General features: G+C 33.6%; 4 protein-coding genes across 9 annotated transcripts; 1 reads left to right on the plus strand and 3 right to left on the minus strand.

Moving 5' to 3' along the window:
- Window positions 1–1,800: 1,800 nt before the first annotated feature.
- LOC128391354 (uncharacterized) lies at window positions 1,801–4,496 on the minus strand. Of its 2 annotated transcripts, XM_053351224.1 has the most exons (14): window positions 4,280–4,496; window positions 4,125–4,208; window positions 3,991–4,050; window positions 3,758–3,922; window positions 3,613–3,687; window positions 3,375–3,545; window positions 3,230–3,304; window positions 2,994–3,170; window positions 2,849–2,923; window positions 2,708–2,770; window positions 2,556–2,642; window positions 2,436–2,489; window positions 2,224–2,373; window positions 1,801–2,138 (listed from the first exon to the last, which is right to left on the minus strand). In XM_053351224.1, exons 1-14 carry the CDS (start codon window positions 4,479–4,481, stop codon window positions 2,008–2,010), a joined length of 1,569 nt encoding a protein of 522 aa, XP_053207199.1. In that variant the 5' UTR covers window positions 4,482–4,496; the 3' UTR covers window positions 1,801–2,007. The 2 variants fall into 2 exon arrangements, with proteins under 2 accessions (XP_053207199.1, XP_053207200.1); XM_053351225.1 differs by lacking the exons at window positions 3,375–3,545; window positions 3,613–3,687.
- A 3,228-nt stretch (window positions 4,497–7,724) lies between these two features.
- Window positions 7,725–9,448, minus strand: LOC128391369 (uncharacterized). Its single transcript, XM_053351240.1, has 3 exons — window positions 8,418–9,448; window positions 8,239–8,335; window positions 7,725–8,163 (listed from the first exon to the last, which is right to left on the minus strand). Exons 1-3 carry the CDS (start codon window positions 8,427–8,429, stop codon window positions 7,910–7,912), a joined length of 363 nt encoding a protein of 120 aa, XP_053207215.1. The 5' UTR covers window positions 8,430–9,448; the 3' UTR covers window positions 7,725–7,909.
- Window positions 9,448–10,576, plus strand: LOC128391361 (hepatocyte nuclear factor 3-beta-like). The gene has a single exon (XM_053351233.1). The coding sequence runs from the start codon at window positions 9,497–9,499 to the stop codon at window positions 10,430–10,432; it is 936 nt and encodes a 311-aa protein (XP_053207208.1). The 5' UTR covers window positions 9,448–9,496; the 3' UTR covers window positions 10,433–10,576.
- Window positions 10,577–10,812: 236 nt separating this feature from the next.
- Window positions 10,813–18,315, minus strand: LOC128391345 (fibrillin-1-like). 5 transcript variants are annotated; one of them, XM_053351209.1, is made up of 7 exons: window positions 17,818–18,315; window positions 15,906–16,391; window positions 12,679–15,810; window positions 12,378–12,447; window positions 12,125–12,268; window positions 11,328–11,429; window positions 10,813–11,118 (listed from the first exon to the last, which is right to left on the minus strand). In XM_053351209.1, coding segments are annotated over exons 1-7 (4,020 nt in total). In that variant the 5' UTR covers window positions 17,903–18,315; the 3' UTR covers window positions 10,813–11,117. The 5 variants fall into 5 exon arrangements, with proteins under 5 accessions (XP_053207184.1, XP_053207183.1, XP_053207187.1 ...); XM_053351208.1 differs by lacking the exon at window positions 11,328–11,429 and having other exon boundaries at window positions 17,818–18,313; XM_053351212.1 differs by lacking the exon at window positions 10,813–11,118 and having other exon boundaries at window positions 11,328–11,475.
- Window positions 18,316–19,216: the final 901 nt, after the last annotated feature.

Raw genomic sequence — 19,216 nt, forward strand, 5'->3', positions numbered from 1 at the left:
AAAAAACGATTCCCATTTCAACAAACCACGGGTCTGGCAAACAACCTTAAAAAACTTTCGTAAAAGTTTTCCCGCTTCCCGCCCTCCGTGGAAGGTCCCTTTCTCTTGGCCATTTTACTTGCTGAGCTTAAATTGCTTGGTCCTGATCCACTTTCCCCATAACTTTTAGAGGCTTCAACGTTAGCACCGTTAGCCTCTACAGTGAGTGCTTGTAAACTTTATCAAACGGAGAGTAGATATTTGTATTTACAAAACAAAAAGAAAACACCAAAGACGGAACAAGGGAACGAGAAAAATTGAAAGATAACGGTTAATATTTCACTGGATTTAATACATTGTACTTGATTCATATTAGGTAAACACTAAAGTTTTTTCCGATTTTTTTCATTTTTTATTTAAGATTAATTAACAAGAAAATTAGAATTGAGTTAAAAATCAAAATAACTCTATTTTAAAGCTCAGGAATCAGGCTTCCGAATGATACTATTTGCGTTAATTTACAGCAATTAAAAAAATTACAATTAAAATTTTTGTAAAAGGTTATTTTTCTGGTTTTCGATTACTTACTTTTCAGGCCACTTTTCACCGTTTTAAAATGACCTCAAAATTTTTTTAATAAACTTAAATTGTTGTCTAATTATATGACTAATTTGACTGAAAATTTGGTGAATTTTGGTAATTAAATAAAAGAGAAATTACCATTTTAACAAAAAATGATTTAACACTAAAAGTTCCATAGAGCACCAATCTCCAGGTTAATAATCATATATGTAGAAGCAAAAACGGAAAAAACTTTAGTGTTTACCTAATATATACACTGAATATCCGATGAATTTGTGAAAAAGGTTACCACTGAGCGAAGCTCAAGATTATTCCTCCCAGTCTTTCTTTACTTTCTTTTTTCTTTGCTTCTCACTCTCTCTCTCTCTCTCTTTTGATAACAACTCACTTTTCCATCTTTATCACTCAATTTTCTAATTTGTATTGATTATAATATCACACAATTAATGACATCGTGAGCATTGATCCAGGAAGGAGCTCTATTCAGTTACCTAATCCATCTAGGCGTTGGTCCATAGGCGAGTAATGTATGACAATCTGAATCTATTCTCGATTATGTTAAGAAAATAAGAAATTTAAGAAGTTTGAAGAAGTTTAAGAAATTATGTAAAACGCTGAAAGATTTATTAATCATTATGACGATGTTCAGATAAACGAAATGTTGAACCTAAATAATATTGTCTTGCAGCATTTATACAGGGAGTTTCACCAAGTTACCAACAGGTTTTTCTTGATTTGTTTTGGTTCTATGATTCTTTTTTTATCTGTATCGATTTTAAACCAGAAACGACGTTGAAACCGTATCTTCACAGAATGACCGGAATGATCTTGATATTAAAATATGATAATTAACTAAAAAACACTATTACTTTCAAATCTCGTTTGATTTTAAGGAAACATACAACTGATCTCAAAAGAGCCATGAGTTGTTTGCGAGCTTATTGAGTCATTTCCGAAGACAAATCGAGCCCAGATGCTTATTTCGATTGTTGCAAATTGATTGAATAATGTGTTGACATCTATTCTCAAAATCAAAATCAATCAACTAATCACCAGAAAATGTCACATCGAAAACAATGACTCGTTCTCTCAGAGAACTTCTCTGGGTTGTTTTAGTAGAATCGCTTGAAATTATCCATGTAAAATTATTCAGATTATTTTGACTCGAAATCTTGAATTGATATAAATGATTAATTAATGGATCGGTTAAAAATTAATTATGATATAAAAGACGCGAAGTAATTGAGAGCAGTTTGTTTTAATTTAAATGTTCAGTTTATTCAGTCAATCGGTTTGATTCCGGTTGATTTGATTGAGTTGGTGAAAATGAATTTTCATTGGGATATTTTCTAACTAAATCAATTGTTTGGGTTACTGATGGGATCGGATTAACTGTTTGGAGGCTATAACTGGGTTACTGATTAAGTTTAGTTGTACAGAATTTATTTATGATGATTCAGTGGTGTCTTCGGCTTGAGGTTGGAATGGCTTTCGGAATTGGTTGAAGAAATCGGCGAAAGCGTTTTTGAATCCAGATAAAGCTTGTTGAGCTTGTTCTTGGAGGTTCTTGTTGAATTCTGTGGGGAAGGAGAAACGGAAGTTGATTAATGGAAAATTCTCATGAAGATGAATCATTGCCACGTATTCTCATCATTTACTTACTTTGGAAATCTTCAAGGCTTCGCTTTGAGACTGAAACTTCAGTTGAATCTTCAACTTGTTCACTTGGTTTCTTTCCGAACAATGAAGCTAAAGCATCTTTAAGGTGTTGGAAAGCGGCTTGGGTCTTTTCTTGAGCGATTTGACCGAATTCTGGTTCAAGAGGAAATAATTTATTAATGTTTTACCAGAAAAGAAATTAATTTATTACTTACGCTTAAGACTTTCTGAAACATCTCGTTTGGTGACAGTTTCGGATGATTGATCGTCTATTTTAGAATAGATTGTTTTTCAATTAGTCTTCTCTTCATTTTAAATTATCTAAATGGACTTACGGTTGAATCCTCCCTTGAATTGTTCGAAAAGGTCTTGGAGTTGCTTAAGAGCGGCTTGGATTTTTTCTTGACCAGCGGATGCGAGTTCTAATTGAATAAAAGATTAGTATTATTTTATCATTTCTATTGAAAATATAAAAAGAAAAACTCACTTTGTAAATCTTCAGAAATGTCTCGTTTGGAAACGGTCTTTTCAGTTGAAGTTTCACCACCGTCTGGGGAAGAGATAAAAGGTTGAATAGGGATCGATTAATTTATCGATTCTATCTGAGCAGTTGAGAGAATTTTCTTACTCTTGAAGGAGTTGAAAAGGTCTTGGAGTTGTTTAAGAGCTTCTTGGGCCTTTTGCTTTCCAGCATCAGCGAACTCTAAATGATGAATAAATTGAGCGAAATAAGTTTTACTTTCATAGCTTTCAAGCTAATAGTTTCTTCTTACTCTTGAGGTCTTCAGCAAGATCTCGCTTTCGTCGACCTTGACCAGTAGCCATATCGGCAAGAACTTTGAGAAGATCTTGAGCGAATTTAGCTGGATCTCCGAGATCGTTGATGAGTTGGAGTGGGTTGGTGGCTCGCTTGGTGATAGCGGCTTCAGTAGTGGCTTGTTGGGTTCCGTCTGAACGAAAATACAAATACCATTAGTTCTGAATCACGTTTTATTGTATGAAAACTTACGGTTGAAGGAGTTCAAGAGATCCATGAGTTGCTTAAGGGCTTCTTGGGCCTTTTCTTTACCAGCATCAGCCAATTCTGCAAGTTGAGTGTAATTGACATACAGAAAATGAGATATTTCTATCCAAACAAAGAGTAGCTAACTTACTCTTGAGGTCTTCAGCAATATCTCGCTTTCGTCGACCTTGACCAGTAGCCATATCGGCAAGAACTTTGATAAGATCTTGAGCGAATTTAGCTGGATCTCCGAGATCGTTGATGAGTTGGAGTGGGTTGGTGGCTCGCTTGGTGATAGCGGCTTCAGTGGTGGCTTGTCCGTCTAAATCAAATGAACAAGCCGAATTAGTTTCTATCTTCGGCCTTCTTACAATCATAGCTCAACTTACGGTTGAATGAGTTCAAAAGATCCATGAGTTGCTTAAGAGCTTCTTGGGCCTTTTCTTTACCAGCATCAGCTAATTCTGGAAAATCAATGAATAAACAAGTCATATTACCCTTTTCACAGCTTTCGAACTAATCGTTTCTTCTTACTCTTGAGGTCTTCGGCGAGATCTCGCTTTCGTCGACCTTGACCGGTAGCCATATCAGCAAGAACCTTCAAGAGGGTTTGAGCGAATTTAGCTGGATCTCCGAGATCATTGATGAGTTGAAGAGGGTTGGTGGCTCGTTTGGCAACGGTGTGTTCAGTTGAGTTGTCTAGTTGAAGAGTTATGAATTCCCGTTACTCAAGGAAAACACCACGAGAATAATTTATTGATACTTACGGTTTCCTAACAAGTTCTTGAGAGCATCTTGAACCTTTTGGTTGAAGTCTTGTCCAAAGTCTGAACACAGAATCGAAAAGAAAATCGGTAAGCATATGATAAAAAAATTCTCGATGAAAATAAACTTTACTTACTTTTCAAGTTTTCCAAAGCATCTTGAGACTTGTTTTGTAAGTCATCGAAGAAGTTTCGTTTGACCAAGGTAGATGCAGAAGCAACTGTCGACACAGAGAACACAGAATAATTAGATGAGAAGCAATTAAATCAAAATATCGAACAATTAACTTACCACCTAAGAAGCAAATAGCAAGAACAATTGAGAAACGCATCTTTGTCCGTTTGTTGATGGATAAATCCAAGTGTCTTCTTGTATCAAAAGTTTTCGCTTTTATATCTTCTTTTTCTTGAACCATCTCAATCTTTTTCGAAGACAAATGTAGCCCAGATGCTGATTTCGATTGTTTCAAGTTGATTGATTGACGTGTTGACATAAATTTACCATTTAATTGCAAAATCAATCATTTTAATCACAAGAAAATGTAATGTGACATAGAAACACAATGTAACTAATCAACACCTTTTCCAGATTTCACGATTGATCTTGTACCCATTTTGCACCAGATATTCGTTCGGATAGAAATTCGGTCTGACAAGTCACGTCAGCAGAATTTTTCATCCACTGGAGACCAGTTTTTTATTCGTTCTGTCGATTAACTCTATCCATTTGGCGAAATTCCTTTTTTTGTCGCTCAGATTTCGAGTCTTTGCTGACTGAGAAAACGCCAACATATGCAAATAGAAATAGGAAAATAAAGGCATGGGGATAATGCGAATCATTGAATCACAAAGACTCAACCGAAACAACAACAGAAACCAGAACATACCTGAGACATTGTTACAAATCCAAGAAGAGTTTAAAGGTAAACCAATTAGAGAAGGAGAACTAAATTAATCAATTAAACAGTAATGCAAGTTAACTGATCAACTTAATTGTTGCCAACGCCGATCAAACGGAAATGGCTGGAAATGTAAGTATCGTGGTCATTGCTACATTTATTTGACAATAAATTGATGAAGATTTCATGGATTTAAAGAAAAACTGTAATAACCAAAATATCAGTGATGAGATTTGGTTCTTTTCGAAAAAGAATAAAATTGAATCGAGAATATATTAGATTCGAAATCGTATTCTGCCTGTAGATTAGCGACTGAACTGTTCAGTTTAGATTAAGATGATGTTAGTCGAGTTAGATGTCGATAAGTAAATGCTGTTCATCAAGATCTAAAGTATTATAATAGATTAATTTTTATTCCAAGATAATTTCTCTGCATAGCTTTTCTTTGAAGGTCAATTAGAGTCAAGTAAATTAATCGGAATTAAGATAAAAAATGATCCTTTAAATTGTTTTCAAGTTTGAATATTTGGTGAGTCTCAAGCTATTTTTCTGTCAGCTCGCTATTTCCAATTTGAGCTGATTTTTTCGGCTTAAAGATTGGCGGCTTTTTTCTCGATTAATTTAATTGATCGAACAACCAATTCAACTATTTTAAATGGTGCCACTTTAATTAGTGAGACTCAAGATTTGTCTTTCAGCTTGATATTCTCACTTGCAGCTGATTTTTTCCGGCTTATCATTACAGCTACACATGGAAATTAACGGAATTGTTCTGACAATCGTGTTTGTTGAAATTAGATTAGAATAGGTTTTCACTATTAAGAGTCACTATGGACAAAGGGAGGAAGTTAGTTATTAGTTTACTCAAAAAGCTGTGAATAGTAAGCCGAAAAACTCAGCTGCAAGTGAGAATGTTGAGCTGAAAGACAAATCTTGAGTCTTTTCCTTTGATACTTTGATTGATACTTTTGGAATAGTAAAAAATCAAATTTGTGTACATTTAATTGTAAATACAATCGAACAGTTTGCTCGATCATTTGAGTTCGCTTTCATAATTAGCCGCTATAATAAGCCGAAAAAGTCGACTAAAAGTGGAAATAGCGAGCCGATGGACATACCTGGTGACTCATTAAAAATTTATTATCAAACTTATGAAAACTTTTTGATTAGTTCAATATTCAATATGTATTAACTAATTAAAAAAAGTTTAATTGTCGCGCTAATTGTTGCTAATCATTGTTGATAGTCTACTTAATTATTTAGTCAAAATAATTGAATTAAAATCTCTTAGAATCATTGAGATAATTAAAATCACAGATTCGATAATCAAAAAGCGGGCATTAATTACTACTCAGCCTAATACAATTAATCGAGCTGATGTTGATTTAATTGCTTCGCACTTTTTGTATTATATTGAAACAATCAAAGTTTACTTTTACTCTAATTACTGTAACTTCAATTAGAAACCAAGATACATGATGTATAATCAATTGACTGTTGATCATAAACTTTTTGCAACGACTGAATAATATACAAGGTGAGTGAACGAAATTTTTTGAATTTAGATCCAAATAGATGTTAAATTGCAATTAAGAGAGGGCAGTAGTTTAATTGAAGGAAAAAGAGGTGAATTCAAATGATTAGTAAATCTCATCAGCTCTTCGTTAAATGATGATTGTAATCAACTAATTGAAGAAAATTCTCAAACAGAATATAAACTAAATTAGAAATTATTACAAAATAATTTTTCTAATTTCTACCTGTTTCATATTTAAATGTCGATAGAGAATCGATTCAATTCTCGCTGAGAGTCAAATGCTTGAATTAAAATTATCTCTTACAACGGAAACGGAAAATATTGGATCGTTAATGTATTAATAATAAATCATATCCGGTTCGCAAGTGAGGTTTTCCTGTTTCCTAATTACATGTGGTTAATTTGTCTTCCATTAAAACCAAAAATTTATTGATTGTCAACCTGATACTCGTTATTAAATGGATTAGATAAATAAAAGTGATAACTTGGAGCTTCGAGTTGATCAATTGGACAAAAATCGGTGGATTTCATTTGGATGTTATGGTGATTCGATTCTCAAACTTTTCGAGAGTAAGATCAATGTTACAATGAGGACATCGAGCGAGACTTAAATTGATTCGTTTTTTGGTAACAGAATCAATTCTAAATTGATCTCGGAACTCAATCAATTTACCACAATTGTCATTTGGACAAAGTATTTTAAATGCTTCATAGGCATCGAATTTCATTTCTTCATCAAGTGGAACTTCATTTTCCAATTCCTCTCGAGAACTACGATGCAATCCGTTTGATTCGACGCCCATAATTTCCGCCATGATGTGACTATCAGTTCCTTCGATGGGTTCACAAAGACGAGAAATAACCGGAAGTATTTGTTGGCTTATGTAATAATTGGAATCAATTTTTAACGAAGGATTTTCTTTGAGTTCATCAGGATGAAAAGCTCTTTGCGTGGAGGGTAAGGCCATAAACTCTTTGTTTCGTCTTTCGTAAGATCGATTTTCAAGAAAAATTATCCAAACCGATTTCTACTTTTCTCTTGATAATAATAATTAATTAGTTTAATTTTTTTTCGATGAAAGAAAACTAACAAGTTGTTGATTTGTTGGTTTATTGTTTTGAAAGTTTTTCTCATTTGGAGCTGAAGAAAATTACAAATGTCCATTGATTGACAATCAACGTGTTTCTCCTTTAATTGTAAATAGAAGGTTATTGTTAAGTGATTGATAAGTTGAGGCTTTTTGTTAATGACACTTTTCGATTGCATTTTATTCCTTTGGTAATTAGTTAACTGATTTGCATATGAGATTTGATGAGTTTTACTTTTGCTATTAATTATGTTCTCAACGTGAAGATGATTAGTTTTACTTTTGTACAATGAGAATGATTAAATTGAAAGGTGGAAATTAATAAATGAAATACAAATTTGGATTAAAAATACACACAAATGAACTGATTGATTTTTAAGCGAATACAAGATTAATTATCATGTAAAGTGATTAGGATTTTCATTAATAAACAACATAATATAAGCTTTAGGCTTGGTCATCACTCGAGTATCGGTGAAAATTGACCAGCGGTCAATTTTTATTCTGCTTTTTAATGCAACTGAACAATTGGGAATGGAAAATGTTGGAAGATTAACATCGGTATAAGACATTGTGAGACGGAGTGAGCGGACTAATTGGTAGAGCGATTGGTACAAAGAGGTACATGAAGCAGTTTTCGTCTCCAATTCAGCTGAAAATTAAGGAAAAAAACGTTTGATTAGTAAATTGTAACAATAGAAACATTGAGAGTAATTGTAGTATTTACCTTTTTCGGATGCACTTGACAATGAATTTAAAGCTCCTTCTCGATCAAGAAGAGTTTCATAAAATAAAAGTTGATAGTGAAAGTTTTTATCAGTCACCTGGAATTAAGAGAAATCAAATTAAAATTAGAATTTGATAGTTAAGATGAGAAAGATTATTAAAGGGAATTTAATTACTAACCTCCTGGTCCATGTCTTCACTACATTTTGGACATTCGAGAATCTTTTTCAATCCTCTCTGGTATCCCCAACAACAGCGAGTTCTGAATGAACAATTAATACACTTTATCCAATTCTTTGTGAATTCATCACACTTATTACGTAAGTTGAGGATGAAATTATTGATGATTCGATTCTCAAACTTTTCGAGAGTAAGATCAATGTTACAATGAGGAAATCGAGCGAGACTTAGATTAATCCTATTTTCTATTAATAGAATCAATTCTGAATCGATCACGTTCCAAGATCATAATCTTTTCGTTACTTCAGCCAATACAAATTACGTAAGGCACAAAACCACCACCCGCTTTGACTTTTCTATCCACCTCCTCACTAGAATCTCATCGGAGGGCAACATTCACATGGAGAAAACCTTTTCCATCTTGAGGGTAAAAAACTCGGAAACTGTCAAAATGTTTCAACTGCTCAGGAGTGAATCTATTTTATTTCATACGATGAGAGATGATTTGTTTCAATCTCTCGTGAATATCATCAACAACTTGTTGATACAATTTACCTGGAAGAATATCTCTTCTAATATTCGCTCACCACTAATGACCAATCATAAGCAAATTGAGAGTAATTAGAATCATAAACGAAAAAAATTTAACTCTTGTCGTGGGAAATTTCCAAAAAAAAAGTAAAATCTTAGAGATCGGAATGAACTATACCGAGAACCCAAAAACAATTACTTGCTAAGTGGCTCTCACAAAGATCATTCTTTGTTATCATCTCTTCATGATTTCTTCATCCTCTTATACATCATCATCATCATCATCATTTTCCTCTTCCCCATCATCATCCGCGACTGAAGACTTGTAGCTAAGCTACGGCAACTGTACATACATGTATAGAGAAACTCCTCCCGAATTTGTCTTCTCTTTCTTTTTCTCTTTCTGATTGGTTGATAAGCTTCTTATTACCACTCCTACTTTTTTGAGTGTAGCTAAAATTGCAAAGTGAAAATGACAACAGTCAACAATCAACATGGATTCATCAACAATCGTACATAATCATCAACAACATCACCATCACCATTCAATGGAGTCGTTGAATTCAGTTCAAGTTAGTGAAAATCAGTTGCCCCCAACACCAACCGCCTGTGTCAAATCATTCAGAAGGAACTATTCACATGCAAAACCACCATACTCGTATATTAGTTTAATCACCATGGCGATTCAACGATCACCAACAAAAATGTTAACTCTCAGTGAGATTTATCAATTCATCATGGAATTGTTTCCATACTATCGTCAAAATCAACAACGATGGCAGAACTCGATTCGTCATTCGTTATCATTCAATGATTGTTTCATCAAAGTGGCCAGAACACCTGATAAACCAGGTAAAGGGTCATTCTGGACACTTCACCCTGAATCTGGGAACATGTTTGAAAATGGTTGTTATTTAAGGCGACAAAAAAGGTTTAAATCTGAAAAAAGTGAATTCAAAAGTTTGGACTCAATCAAAACAAAGAAAACTTTATCATCATCATCTCCACCATCAGCATCATCATCAAATTCAGCGTTACAATTTGCTGAACCGGTAAATTATCTGCACAGTGAACATCATCACCATTCACAACAACAACAACAACAACAACAGCAACAACAACAACAACAGCAACAGCAGCAACAACAACAACAACCACCTCCACCACCACCACCACAATGTTTACCTCAACAACCCCAATCACAACAACCTCCACCATTAGCATTACCACCACCACCACCACAACCCCAACAACAACAACTTCATCATCATCAAACACCCGATTTTCTTCAACCACCCCAACAACATGAACAAAACCACTATTATCACCAACAGCATCAACAATCAACACATCATTATCATCATCCACAAAATTCAGGAAATTATTATCATCATCCATTTTCTATAAACAACATCATTGCCTCTTGTGGACATGAGTTACCAATTTTAAACAACAATCAATATTTATCATCAACATATTATTAAGAAGAGAGAGAGAGAGAGAGAAAGAAAGAAAGAAAGAAAGAGAAATGAAAATTATTGTCTTTGAATACTAACAATCAGACCCAAAGTAACTGTAATTAATTACTTGTAATGGTTTAACTATTAAAACAGTGATATCAAAAAAAAGTTCAAGAGGAAAAATTTTGTTCATTTTGTAATTAGATTCATTTCTTTGTTTTGTTAACAGGTAAGTGTTGTCTCAATTAATCCGAGTCTCAGTGATAATCAGATAATTATCGAAATGAACACCATCATCAACCACAACAACTTTAATCTAAATGACAATGACATGATCATCATCATCATCATCACCACAACAAGATAATCAAGATATTAATTGATGAGGAAAGAGTGAGAGTATCTTGAACTTTTTCCGGATCTCTTGTTTTTATTAAACGCTAATTAAATTGTCTTTACATAGTTGATTGTTTCATCTCTCGTTTTAATTATTCCAATTTCGGAAGATATTTAAATAGTTATTTTGATAACTTTTGTCTCTTTTTTTTTGTTTGTTTTCATATTAAATTAGCCGATGGACTTTTATTTGCAAGCTAATTGATTAATCGTTAGTGAATCCTGAGTTATCTTGATATCGCTTGGCAACTTGAGGTCGACCATATTCAGCCATAGGTCGTTCAGCGTTTTTCTTCATAGCTGATTTTTTGGTTCTGTATACGAAAAGAAGGCGAAAAATTGCCAAAAAGAAAAAGAGTTTGTTCAATTGATTGGTTAGTTTTCATTTCGATAAATCAATTGACTTCAATTCTATTATATTATTATATATAAAATGTATATTGAAAATATGGAATAGGATTGGAAATCTGAATCTCAATTTCTACGAATTCTAATCAATAAAATCGGAACAACAACAACTCACCAGAAATGAGAAGACTCGAGAGGTCCTCTTAACTGTTCGACCTTCGTTAAGGGAATACCGTGTATATGCTTAACCGGTGGAAGTTTGCTCGATTTTTCTGCCCTAAAGGTTGATACATGAGGACCGATCGAATCAAATCTATAATTTACTGATCATCAAAAGGGAACAATTAAATCAGCTAATTGAAATTTTTCAATATTGTCTATTGGTAAAGTCTCATTTGGAAACGTAGAAAGAGAGAGAGAGAGACAGAGAAAGAGGAAGAATTAGTTTATTTGTTCAGTGGAAATAAAAAACAAACCACTAATCGATGACTAATCAGCGAGATTAATTCTTAAAACAATTAACAAATGAGATAAAGAGATTATATTGACTACGATTTAACGATAACTTGAGCATCGCTTTTAAATTTAATTCTAATACTTGTCATCTTAAAAGTGTCTTCCTTTTGGTTTTTTAATCGCGTTTCCAATTGATAAAAAATAAAACATTTGCTCCCCCAATTCTGTCACCAAGTGAGACTTAACCTTATCCATGAAAATCCCATAGGATAAGAAAAAAAAAATAATAAACTAACGGTAAATTATCATTCCAATTAAGATCAATATTGAAATAAATCATATATCAAGTCAATCCAAATAAAAAGATTTCAAGATTTAATCTTTTTACTTGGATTTGATTTAGCTTTGGATTTTAGCTGATAACAGGATGAGAGGTATTAATTATTGTGGTCACTTTTAATCTAAATATGTCAATGATTCTCAAGCTAAAGATAATCAAATAAATTGATCACTTACTTTTTAATCAAGATTATTGAAACCAGAACCACACCAATTAATAGTAAACCTAAAACAACAGCTACAGTAATTAAGGCAGTTCGGAAAGTGGTTACCAATGGATCTTGATCTTCACAAGTTTCACCTCGATAACCTTCATGGCATCTGAAACGAAAATCAATCAATTATTAAACATTTTCATTGATGAAAATTTTTCGTATTGTAATTAAAATCAATTGGTAATTTCTTTTTCTCCAATCATAATCAAGCATACCTGCATGCTCCAGTATTATTTGCGACAACAAAACAGTCACCATAAACACATTTGACTGTTGAACAAACACCTAAGAAAAAAAAAAGGTAAAAACAAAAGGTAAACAATTAAGACAATTAGAGTTATACTTTTACAGTCTTTTTCTGTTTGGTTGGAACTTTTTCTCACGATAAAAACTCGAGATTAACTAGTTTGGACTAATCCTCTCGACGGTAATTTAGGAGAAAAAAAGAAGGTTCCGAACAATAGAAAAAGGCCAAAAACAATGACCATCAACTGATTAATCTTGTCGTTAACTTACTTATACAAGTTCCTGACACGGAATCTTCAATGTATTCATGGTTACATGGGCAGAGATAACTTCCAATTGTATTAATGCAGGTTGAATGTTGGCGACAAGGTGAATTGGCTGATGAACATTCATCGATATCTTCACAATACTCTTTGTAATAATCGGTTCGTAAATTTGAGTCCATTTGAATTACTGTTTCCGCTCTGAAACCTTCATTACAATCACAGGCGAACCTTGAATTGTCCAGTGATCGACAATGAGTGTTTGATGGACAATAGTCGATGTAAGTCTCATTACATGGGGTCAGATCTTTTTGGACTATTGAATTTCTTTGAATAACTGATTGGGTTGGAATGAAACAATATGATTCAGCTTCAGGCATTGTCGCTGGGAATGAATGGCAAACCGCTTCGTCGTTCAAAGGTGTTAGATGTGTTGTTGCGTCGATTGTTGGGTCACTTAGTTCAAGAGAAATGATCGCCTTATAATCACCACCAAGAGAACTTGAATTGGTCATTAATTTCGAGTAATTTATGATATTAATATCACCGAAAGTAGAACCGTAAACATTTGCTAAATCAGATTTAAGTGTTTCCTTCAACATCTCTCGAATAGCGGCTTCCATGGCAGCGGGTTTTTGAATTTCAGTTTTTTCTTGGGCAGATGAGGTTAGATAATCGATACAACCGGAAATGTCCAAAGGAGCGTATCTAGAACACATATCTGTCACAGCGGGTGCCATATAATAGGAGGTGATCTTGTTCTGTAACTGAGTATCGGCTAAACTGACTTCTCCCTCTTCAAGCCTTACAACCATTTCGATTCGTAGTGAATGTTCAATTAGATAACATCGATTATCGGTACCCTTTTTTAAACCTGGTTGACAGACACACTCATGGGAAGTAGCACCTAAAACGGTTGACCTTTGGCAAACAGCGTTATCAAAGAGACAAGTTTTCTCACCCGTGATACATTGATCGACACAGGAACCATTTGTATTCTTGTAGGTACCTGGTGGACAAACACACTTCCAAAGGTCACCGTTATAGCCAACCGCTTGTAGATCAGGTTGACAAATAGCTCCTTGGGCTAAACATTGAGAGTGACCTTTACCACCCTCCAGGCAAGTTGTATCAATTACACATCGACCCTCAGGTCCTTTAACATAAGGTGAGTCACATTCACAAATCAATTTAGCACTTTCATCGAGAGTACAAGTTGATGTACCACAGATCGATTTGACCTGATTCGCGGCATTGGTGTTGTTTTGAGCGGCACCTTTGCAAATGTCAACACACTCGGTGCCAATGGCCACATAACCTGGAAGGCAACTACACACACTTTTCATGGTGGTTTCATCTAGAACACAAATTGATCCAGTTAACGTTGAACAATTAGAAGTACAATTAAAACTATCAAGCTGTTCACAAGCAGTTTTTGAACCATCAGTTATATTCCAACCAGGGTAACAATTACATTCAGCCTGTCCTAATTCAACGGCACAGGTATGGTCACAGCCGAGAGCTTTTCGAGTGTCCCATGAACATGAATCAACATCACAACCGGTTGTAGTATCATAAATGACTCCATTGGTACAGTAGCAAACAGCGACACCATTATGGTCAGTTTTACAAGATGATCCGGTAACACAGGGCGACGGGCTTTTCTCACATGCGTTTTCTTTAACACATTTACCTGTGCTCGATTTCACATAACCATTACTTGTATCACAAGATGAACATGAAGCTGACATTTCTACCGCACTGTAGCTGCAAACATAACCGATTGGACAGAAAGCATTGAAACCTGTACAAGGATCGTAGGCCGCACAAGAGTGACCTAAGGTTTCATCGTATTTCCAATATTGTGTTGATGCACAATCACAAATTTCTCGTGTATTGGGGTCAAATGTTTTCGAGTTACAGGTTCCACCTCGAGCGGTACAATAGTTTTCTCCACTTATTTCAGAGGTTATGTTTGTGGTACTATCGGTCACCGGGAACTTGAGGACACACCAATCAGGTTTGCTACAATCTTTATCCATATAACCAGAGTCACATTCACATGATGCGACATTAGGTGATTGAACGATACAATTACCATGACCTGAACATTCATCTCGACCCAATCGACAAGCATCAGAAAGATCTACCGCTGAGAGAGTGAGGGTAACTGGAGTGACCATAGAGTTTTGATTGTAACTGATGACAAATTGAAGTCTGTATGCTTGACCATTAACTCCCTTGGTGATGGAGTAAATTTTTCTCGATGATGTAGTTGATGAAGTTGAACAAAGATCGGAACTTTGAGTGTCAATCAAATTATTTGCTGAATCGATAAGTTGTAAGGTGACTTCTAATTTTGAAGGACATGAAGTGATGGTCATCATTTCACGAAGTTCAAGACCTGAGGCCATTTCGAACCAACTTGAGACCACATAGATCATTCCGTTACCTGGAGCAACTGGTTTAAAAGTCAAAGAATCAGCTGATGCAGTTCCGATGGCCGGAACATCAAACCATTCATCAGTTGGTGAGACTGAACTTTTAGTCCAACTTTCTAAGATCATTTTAGTCGCTGGCTCGGCAAGTGCTGGGAAACGGGCATTGGCCGTGGTTATCTCACCGATGGCAATGTAATCAGGAGCCGAAACAGTTGAAGGTGTCAAGGTTAACTTGTAATCTCCATCAGTTGCATTGAAAAAGAATTGACTTAGACAGAATTCAGTTTGGTACCAATCGTATCTTGAGTCAGCGATTGAAGGTGCATAAGTTGGACCAAGGATAAGAGTGCCTGTAGATGAGCCCATAGTGACCGTTAAATGAGCGCCATCGGTAAGCCAATAGTTGATTGAGACACAAGAATCGGTTGTTTCTGATTTGCTGACCGTGAATGATAAAGAGCCAACGGCCGATGTAGCAGCGCTCGATGAACTTGGTGTATAAAATTTGGAAAATGTTGTCGGTTTCGTGGGGAAATTCAGATCGGACCAGTGATAATTAGCACCAGTGGTCAGCACAAAATCATTACAAGAAGTTGAATTACAAGACAAGGTAATAGTTGAATCCATTGGTTGAGTTACATTTTGTTCAGTAACAAGTCCACTTGTTGCATCGGTTACATTTTGTGTTACAATTATACCTGATGAAGAAAAGGGTAACAACGATTGAAAGGTCATTTTGTAGGTCAAATGATGAATGTTCATGTTAAAAAAAAAGTAATATCAATTCACTTACTATCTTCGAAGTTATAATTTACATAAATTCCCTTAAGGGCAACGTAATAAAACTGTTCGGTGCTTGTAAGTATCGGTGTAATCATAATACGAGCGGGATAAATTGGCTCAGTAGATATGGTCTCAAATTGACCCCAAAGATCACCCACCTTGTTACCAAGAGTGGACTCATTGAAAGCTGACCAAATGGTTTGTGGTCGAGCTTCCGATTGAAAGGAAACACCAAGACTGAAAAAACTTGTCGCTGAATAACCATCGGCATCGGTACTTGGATCACCTCCATAACCCCAATAGTCAAAGGTCACACTTGCAGTTGACAATTTAGCGGTCTCACTGTTGGTCGTTGGTATCGATTTGACCTCAATCTTTAATCCCTTTAAATCCGTTGTTCTACCAGCAAAGTAAAGATACTGTTCATCATTGACCTTTGGTGGATAAGTTTGCAAATCATGTGGAGTCCAACCGGTTGTAGTAATATCTTTAATCTCTAGAGATTTAAATTGTTACAATTAGTCTCGATTTCACAATTGTATCAAATAACATTGATCTTTTTGTTTTTTTAACCAAAACAATCAACTAATCACAACTATTAGTATACTCAGACAATCAAAATTTACTCTCAACACTAAGTGATACATGAAAAGTTGCTTGTTAAACTAAAATCAAACAATTAATATCTGAATCAAGTCATCATCTTGTTTAATTAACCTTTCTAATTGTGTATATACAAATTACAATCAGTAAACTTTTTTACTATTATTGATTAACTTAATCCATTTGTTTACTGGTAAATAGTTTTTTAGATTTGACAAATAAAAACAATTGGCAAACAATTTAAATTGTTATCTAACTGTAAGGTAAATAAGTTGACTACTATTAATAACAATTAAAGATTATCCAATCCAGTCTATCGGTACACATAAATTAGGTTAATTCTTAATGATTAATCAACAAGATAATTAAGAGATAATCTAATTGAAAGGAAGGAAAAAAAAAGAAAACTTTTTTTTCTGATTTCGTTTTCATGGAAACATTGATAATATTTTGATTTGTATTCTGTTTCCCCTTAACAAGATGATCATAAATCATCATCATCTTAATCATTATCTTCCTAATCAGCAAAAGTATTAGTACAATAATTAAATTGATCACAATTTACCTGGAGAGAGACAACAATTAACTTGAACCGAAACTTTAACGTTCAACTGTAACATTTAGATTGACAATTAACTACCAAATACCTTAAACATTGAATACTTACATCAACTGATTGTAATAGTTAATTATCATTGAGAATCAATCAATCTAAGTATACATACTCAACAATCAACTGATTGTAAATTCAATCCATAAATTGCAATTCAAGTTAATCAACAATAACAACAGTTAATTTTAATTATCTAATGGAGAAGAGAAAAAAAAATTTTTTTTTCTCAATTGGAATGATTAATTTTTCCCTTTTTCTTAGTTACCTTTTTCTTAATTGCAATTACTATTAATTATCCTCACCTTGATAATAATTATCATTTATTAGTCTTGATTAGTAAAGTAAATGATAACAATTCTAATAATTAACTTAATAGTCAGATAATTGTAATTAAAAGGAAAATAATGTCTCTCTAATCTTGGAAAAAGATATCGGTTAAAAAAAGGTCATTTAGTTTGAGACTTTTTCATTAGGTCGAATCAAAGTTAATTGTGATCAGTGTTAAGGGTAATTAATTAATTAATTAATTTCTATGATTGAGTATAGGGATTTAAGGCTAAGTATTGATACCCTATTGAGTATTTAAGCTTGGTGATTAAATTGAACCACAAAAAGATTAGTGTTTTCAACTTAATCGTTATGGATTAACTATTGATTGTTTATATTGATTAGTTAATTGTAAAGAAAGATGAAATTGATTACTTACCTTGAGCAAAACTAATGTAACAATTATTGGAAATTAATGTTAACAATAATGATAATATTGAGAATCGAAGTCGTTTGATAAACATGATGAAAAATGAATTTAAATTAAAACTAATTAAACTGATGGAATTGATTTATTCCGATGGTGTCAACATTTACTAATTGCGACTGTTGATTAGGTAGAGAGAGAGAGAGAGAAAAAAAAGAAAAGAAAAACTTTTGTTACAATTAACTAAATTGTTGATTGACGATCAGGCACTGGTCAAGGAATCGAGACTCGAAAGATGGACAATTATCGATACGATTGGTAGGATCTTGTTTTGTGTTCTTTGGGATGAGAAATGATGAATGGTGATGAAAATGAAGATGAAATTAAGAAAAAAAATGACACTGAGACTAATTAATTTACCAAAGTGAATATGATGATGAGGATGAGTAAATGTCTCCCTCAAACGGGTTAAAGATGATAATTTAATCAGGTTAATTGGGTATTAATGATGGAAAATAATACTAATTCTGGTTATATTGATGAAGATGAAAATAAATCATTGTTACTCTTGATGAATGATGAGAAACATGGGGGGGGGATGAGATAATGAAATCTTCGAGGAGGGAGATCGAAAAGAAAGAGAAAAAGAAAGGGAAAAGATCTGATTTACCGATAAAATGCTCAGGTAAGTATATGGAAGACGATGATGAGGATGATAAAGGGGGAAGGGAGGTAGAAGATGAAGATGATGAAAAGTCACTTTGAACTTTTCTTCCAACTTATCAGTTTTCTTCATGGTAACGATAACGATCATGGTGTTAACTGTGTTATTATAACGGTAACCATGGTGATGAAGAAAAGATTTATGATTTAATTGATGATGATTAATGTTTATCATCATTATGGTTAAAATAGATAATCACAATTAAGATGATAATTAAATGATCATTGAATTACAATTGTCATTTAACCTCGTATTTAACTAACTATGACTATGTTTGTTGTTTCATTGTACTGAGCAAATTGTTGACAATTATTAATATTTATTTAACTCACTTTCTCTTGATAAGATTAATCAATTTATCTAATTATTAATTCAATTATATATTAGTTGGCTGGTTAACTGATTTCTAGACTGATTAACAATCAATCAATAATCCGGATTTATGTAATCAAGGTTAATGATAATGAATTAATTTAGTTACTTATAAAAAAAACATTAGTGATTATTGATTATTAGAAATAAAAAATAATCACCTTCACAATTAAGCTCACAATTAATTATCAACAATTTAACTGTTTATTGTGTTGTTAGAGAAACATGATTATTATTATGATTAATTTCCTAGAAAATAATAATCACAATTAAAGTGATGATTTAACTGAGAAAAATAATAATAAGTTCAGTAAT

The sequence above is a fragment of the Panonychus citri genome, unplaced genomic scaffold (assembly GCF_014898815.1).
Source record: "Panonychus citri isolate SS breed McGregor unplaced genomic scaffold, ASM1489881v1 Contig00134, whole genome shotgun sequence".
Lineage (NCBI taxonomy): Eukaryota > Metazoa > Arthropoda > Arachnida > Trombidiformes > Tetranychidae > Panonychus > Panonychus citri.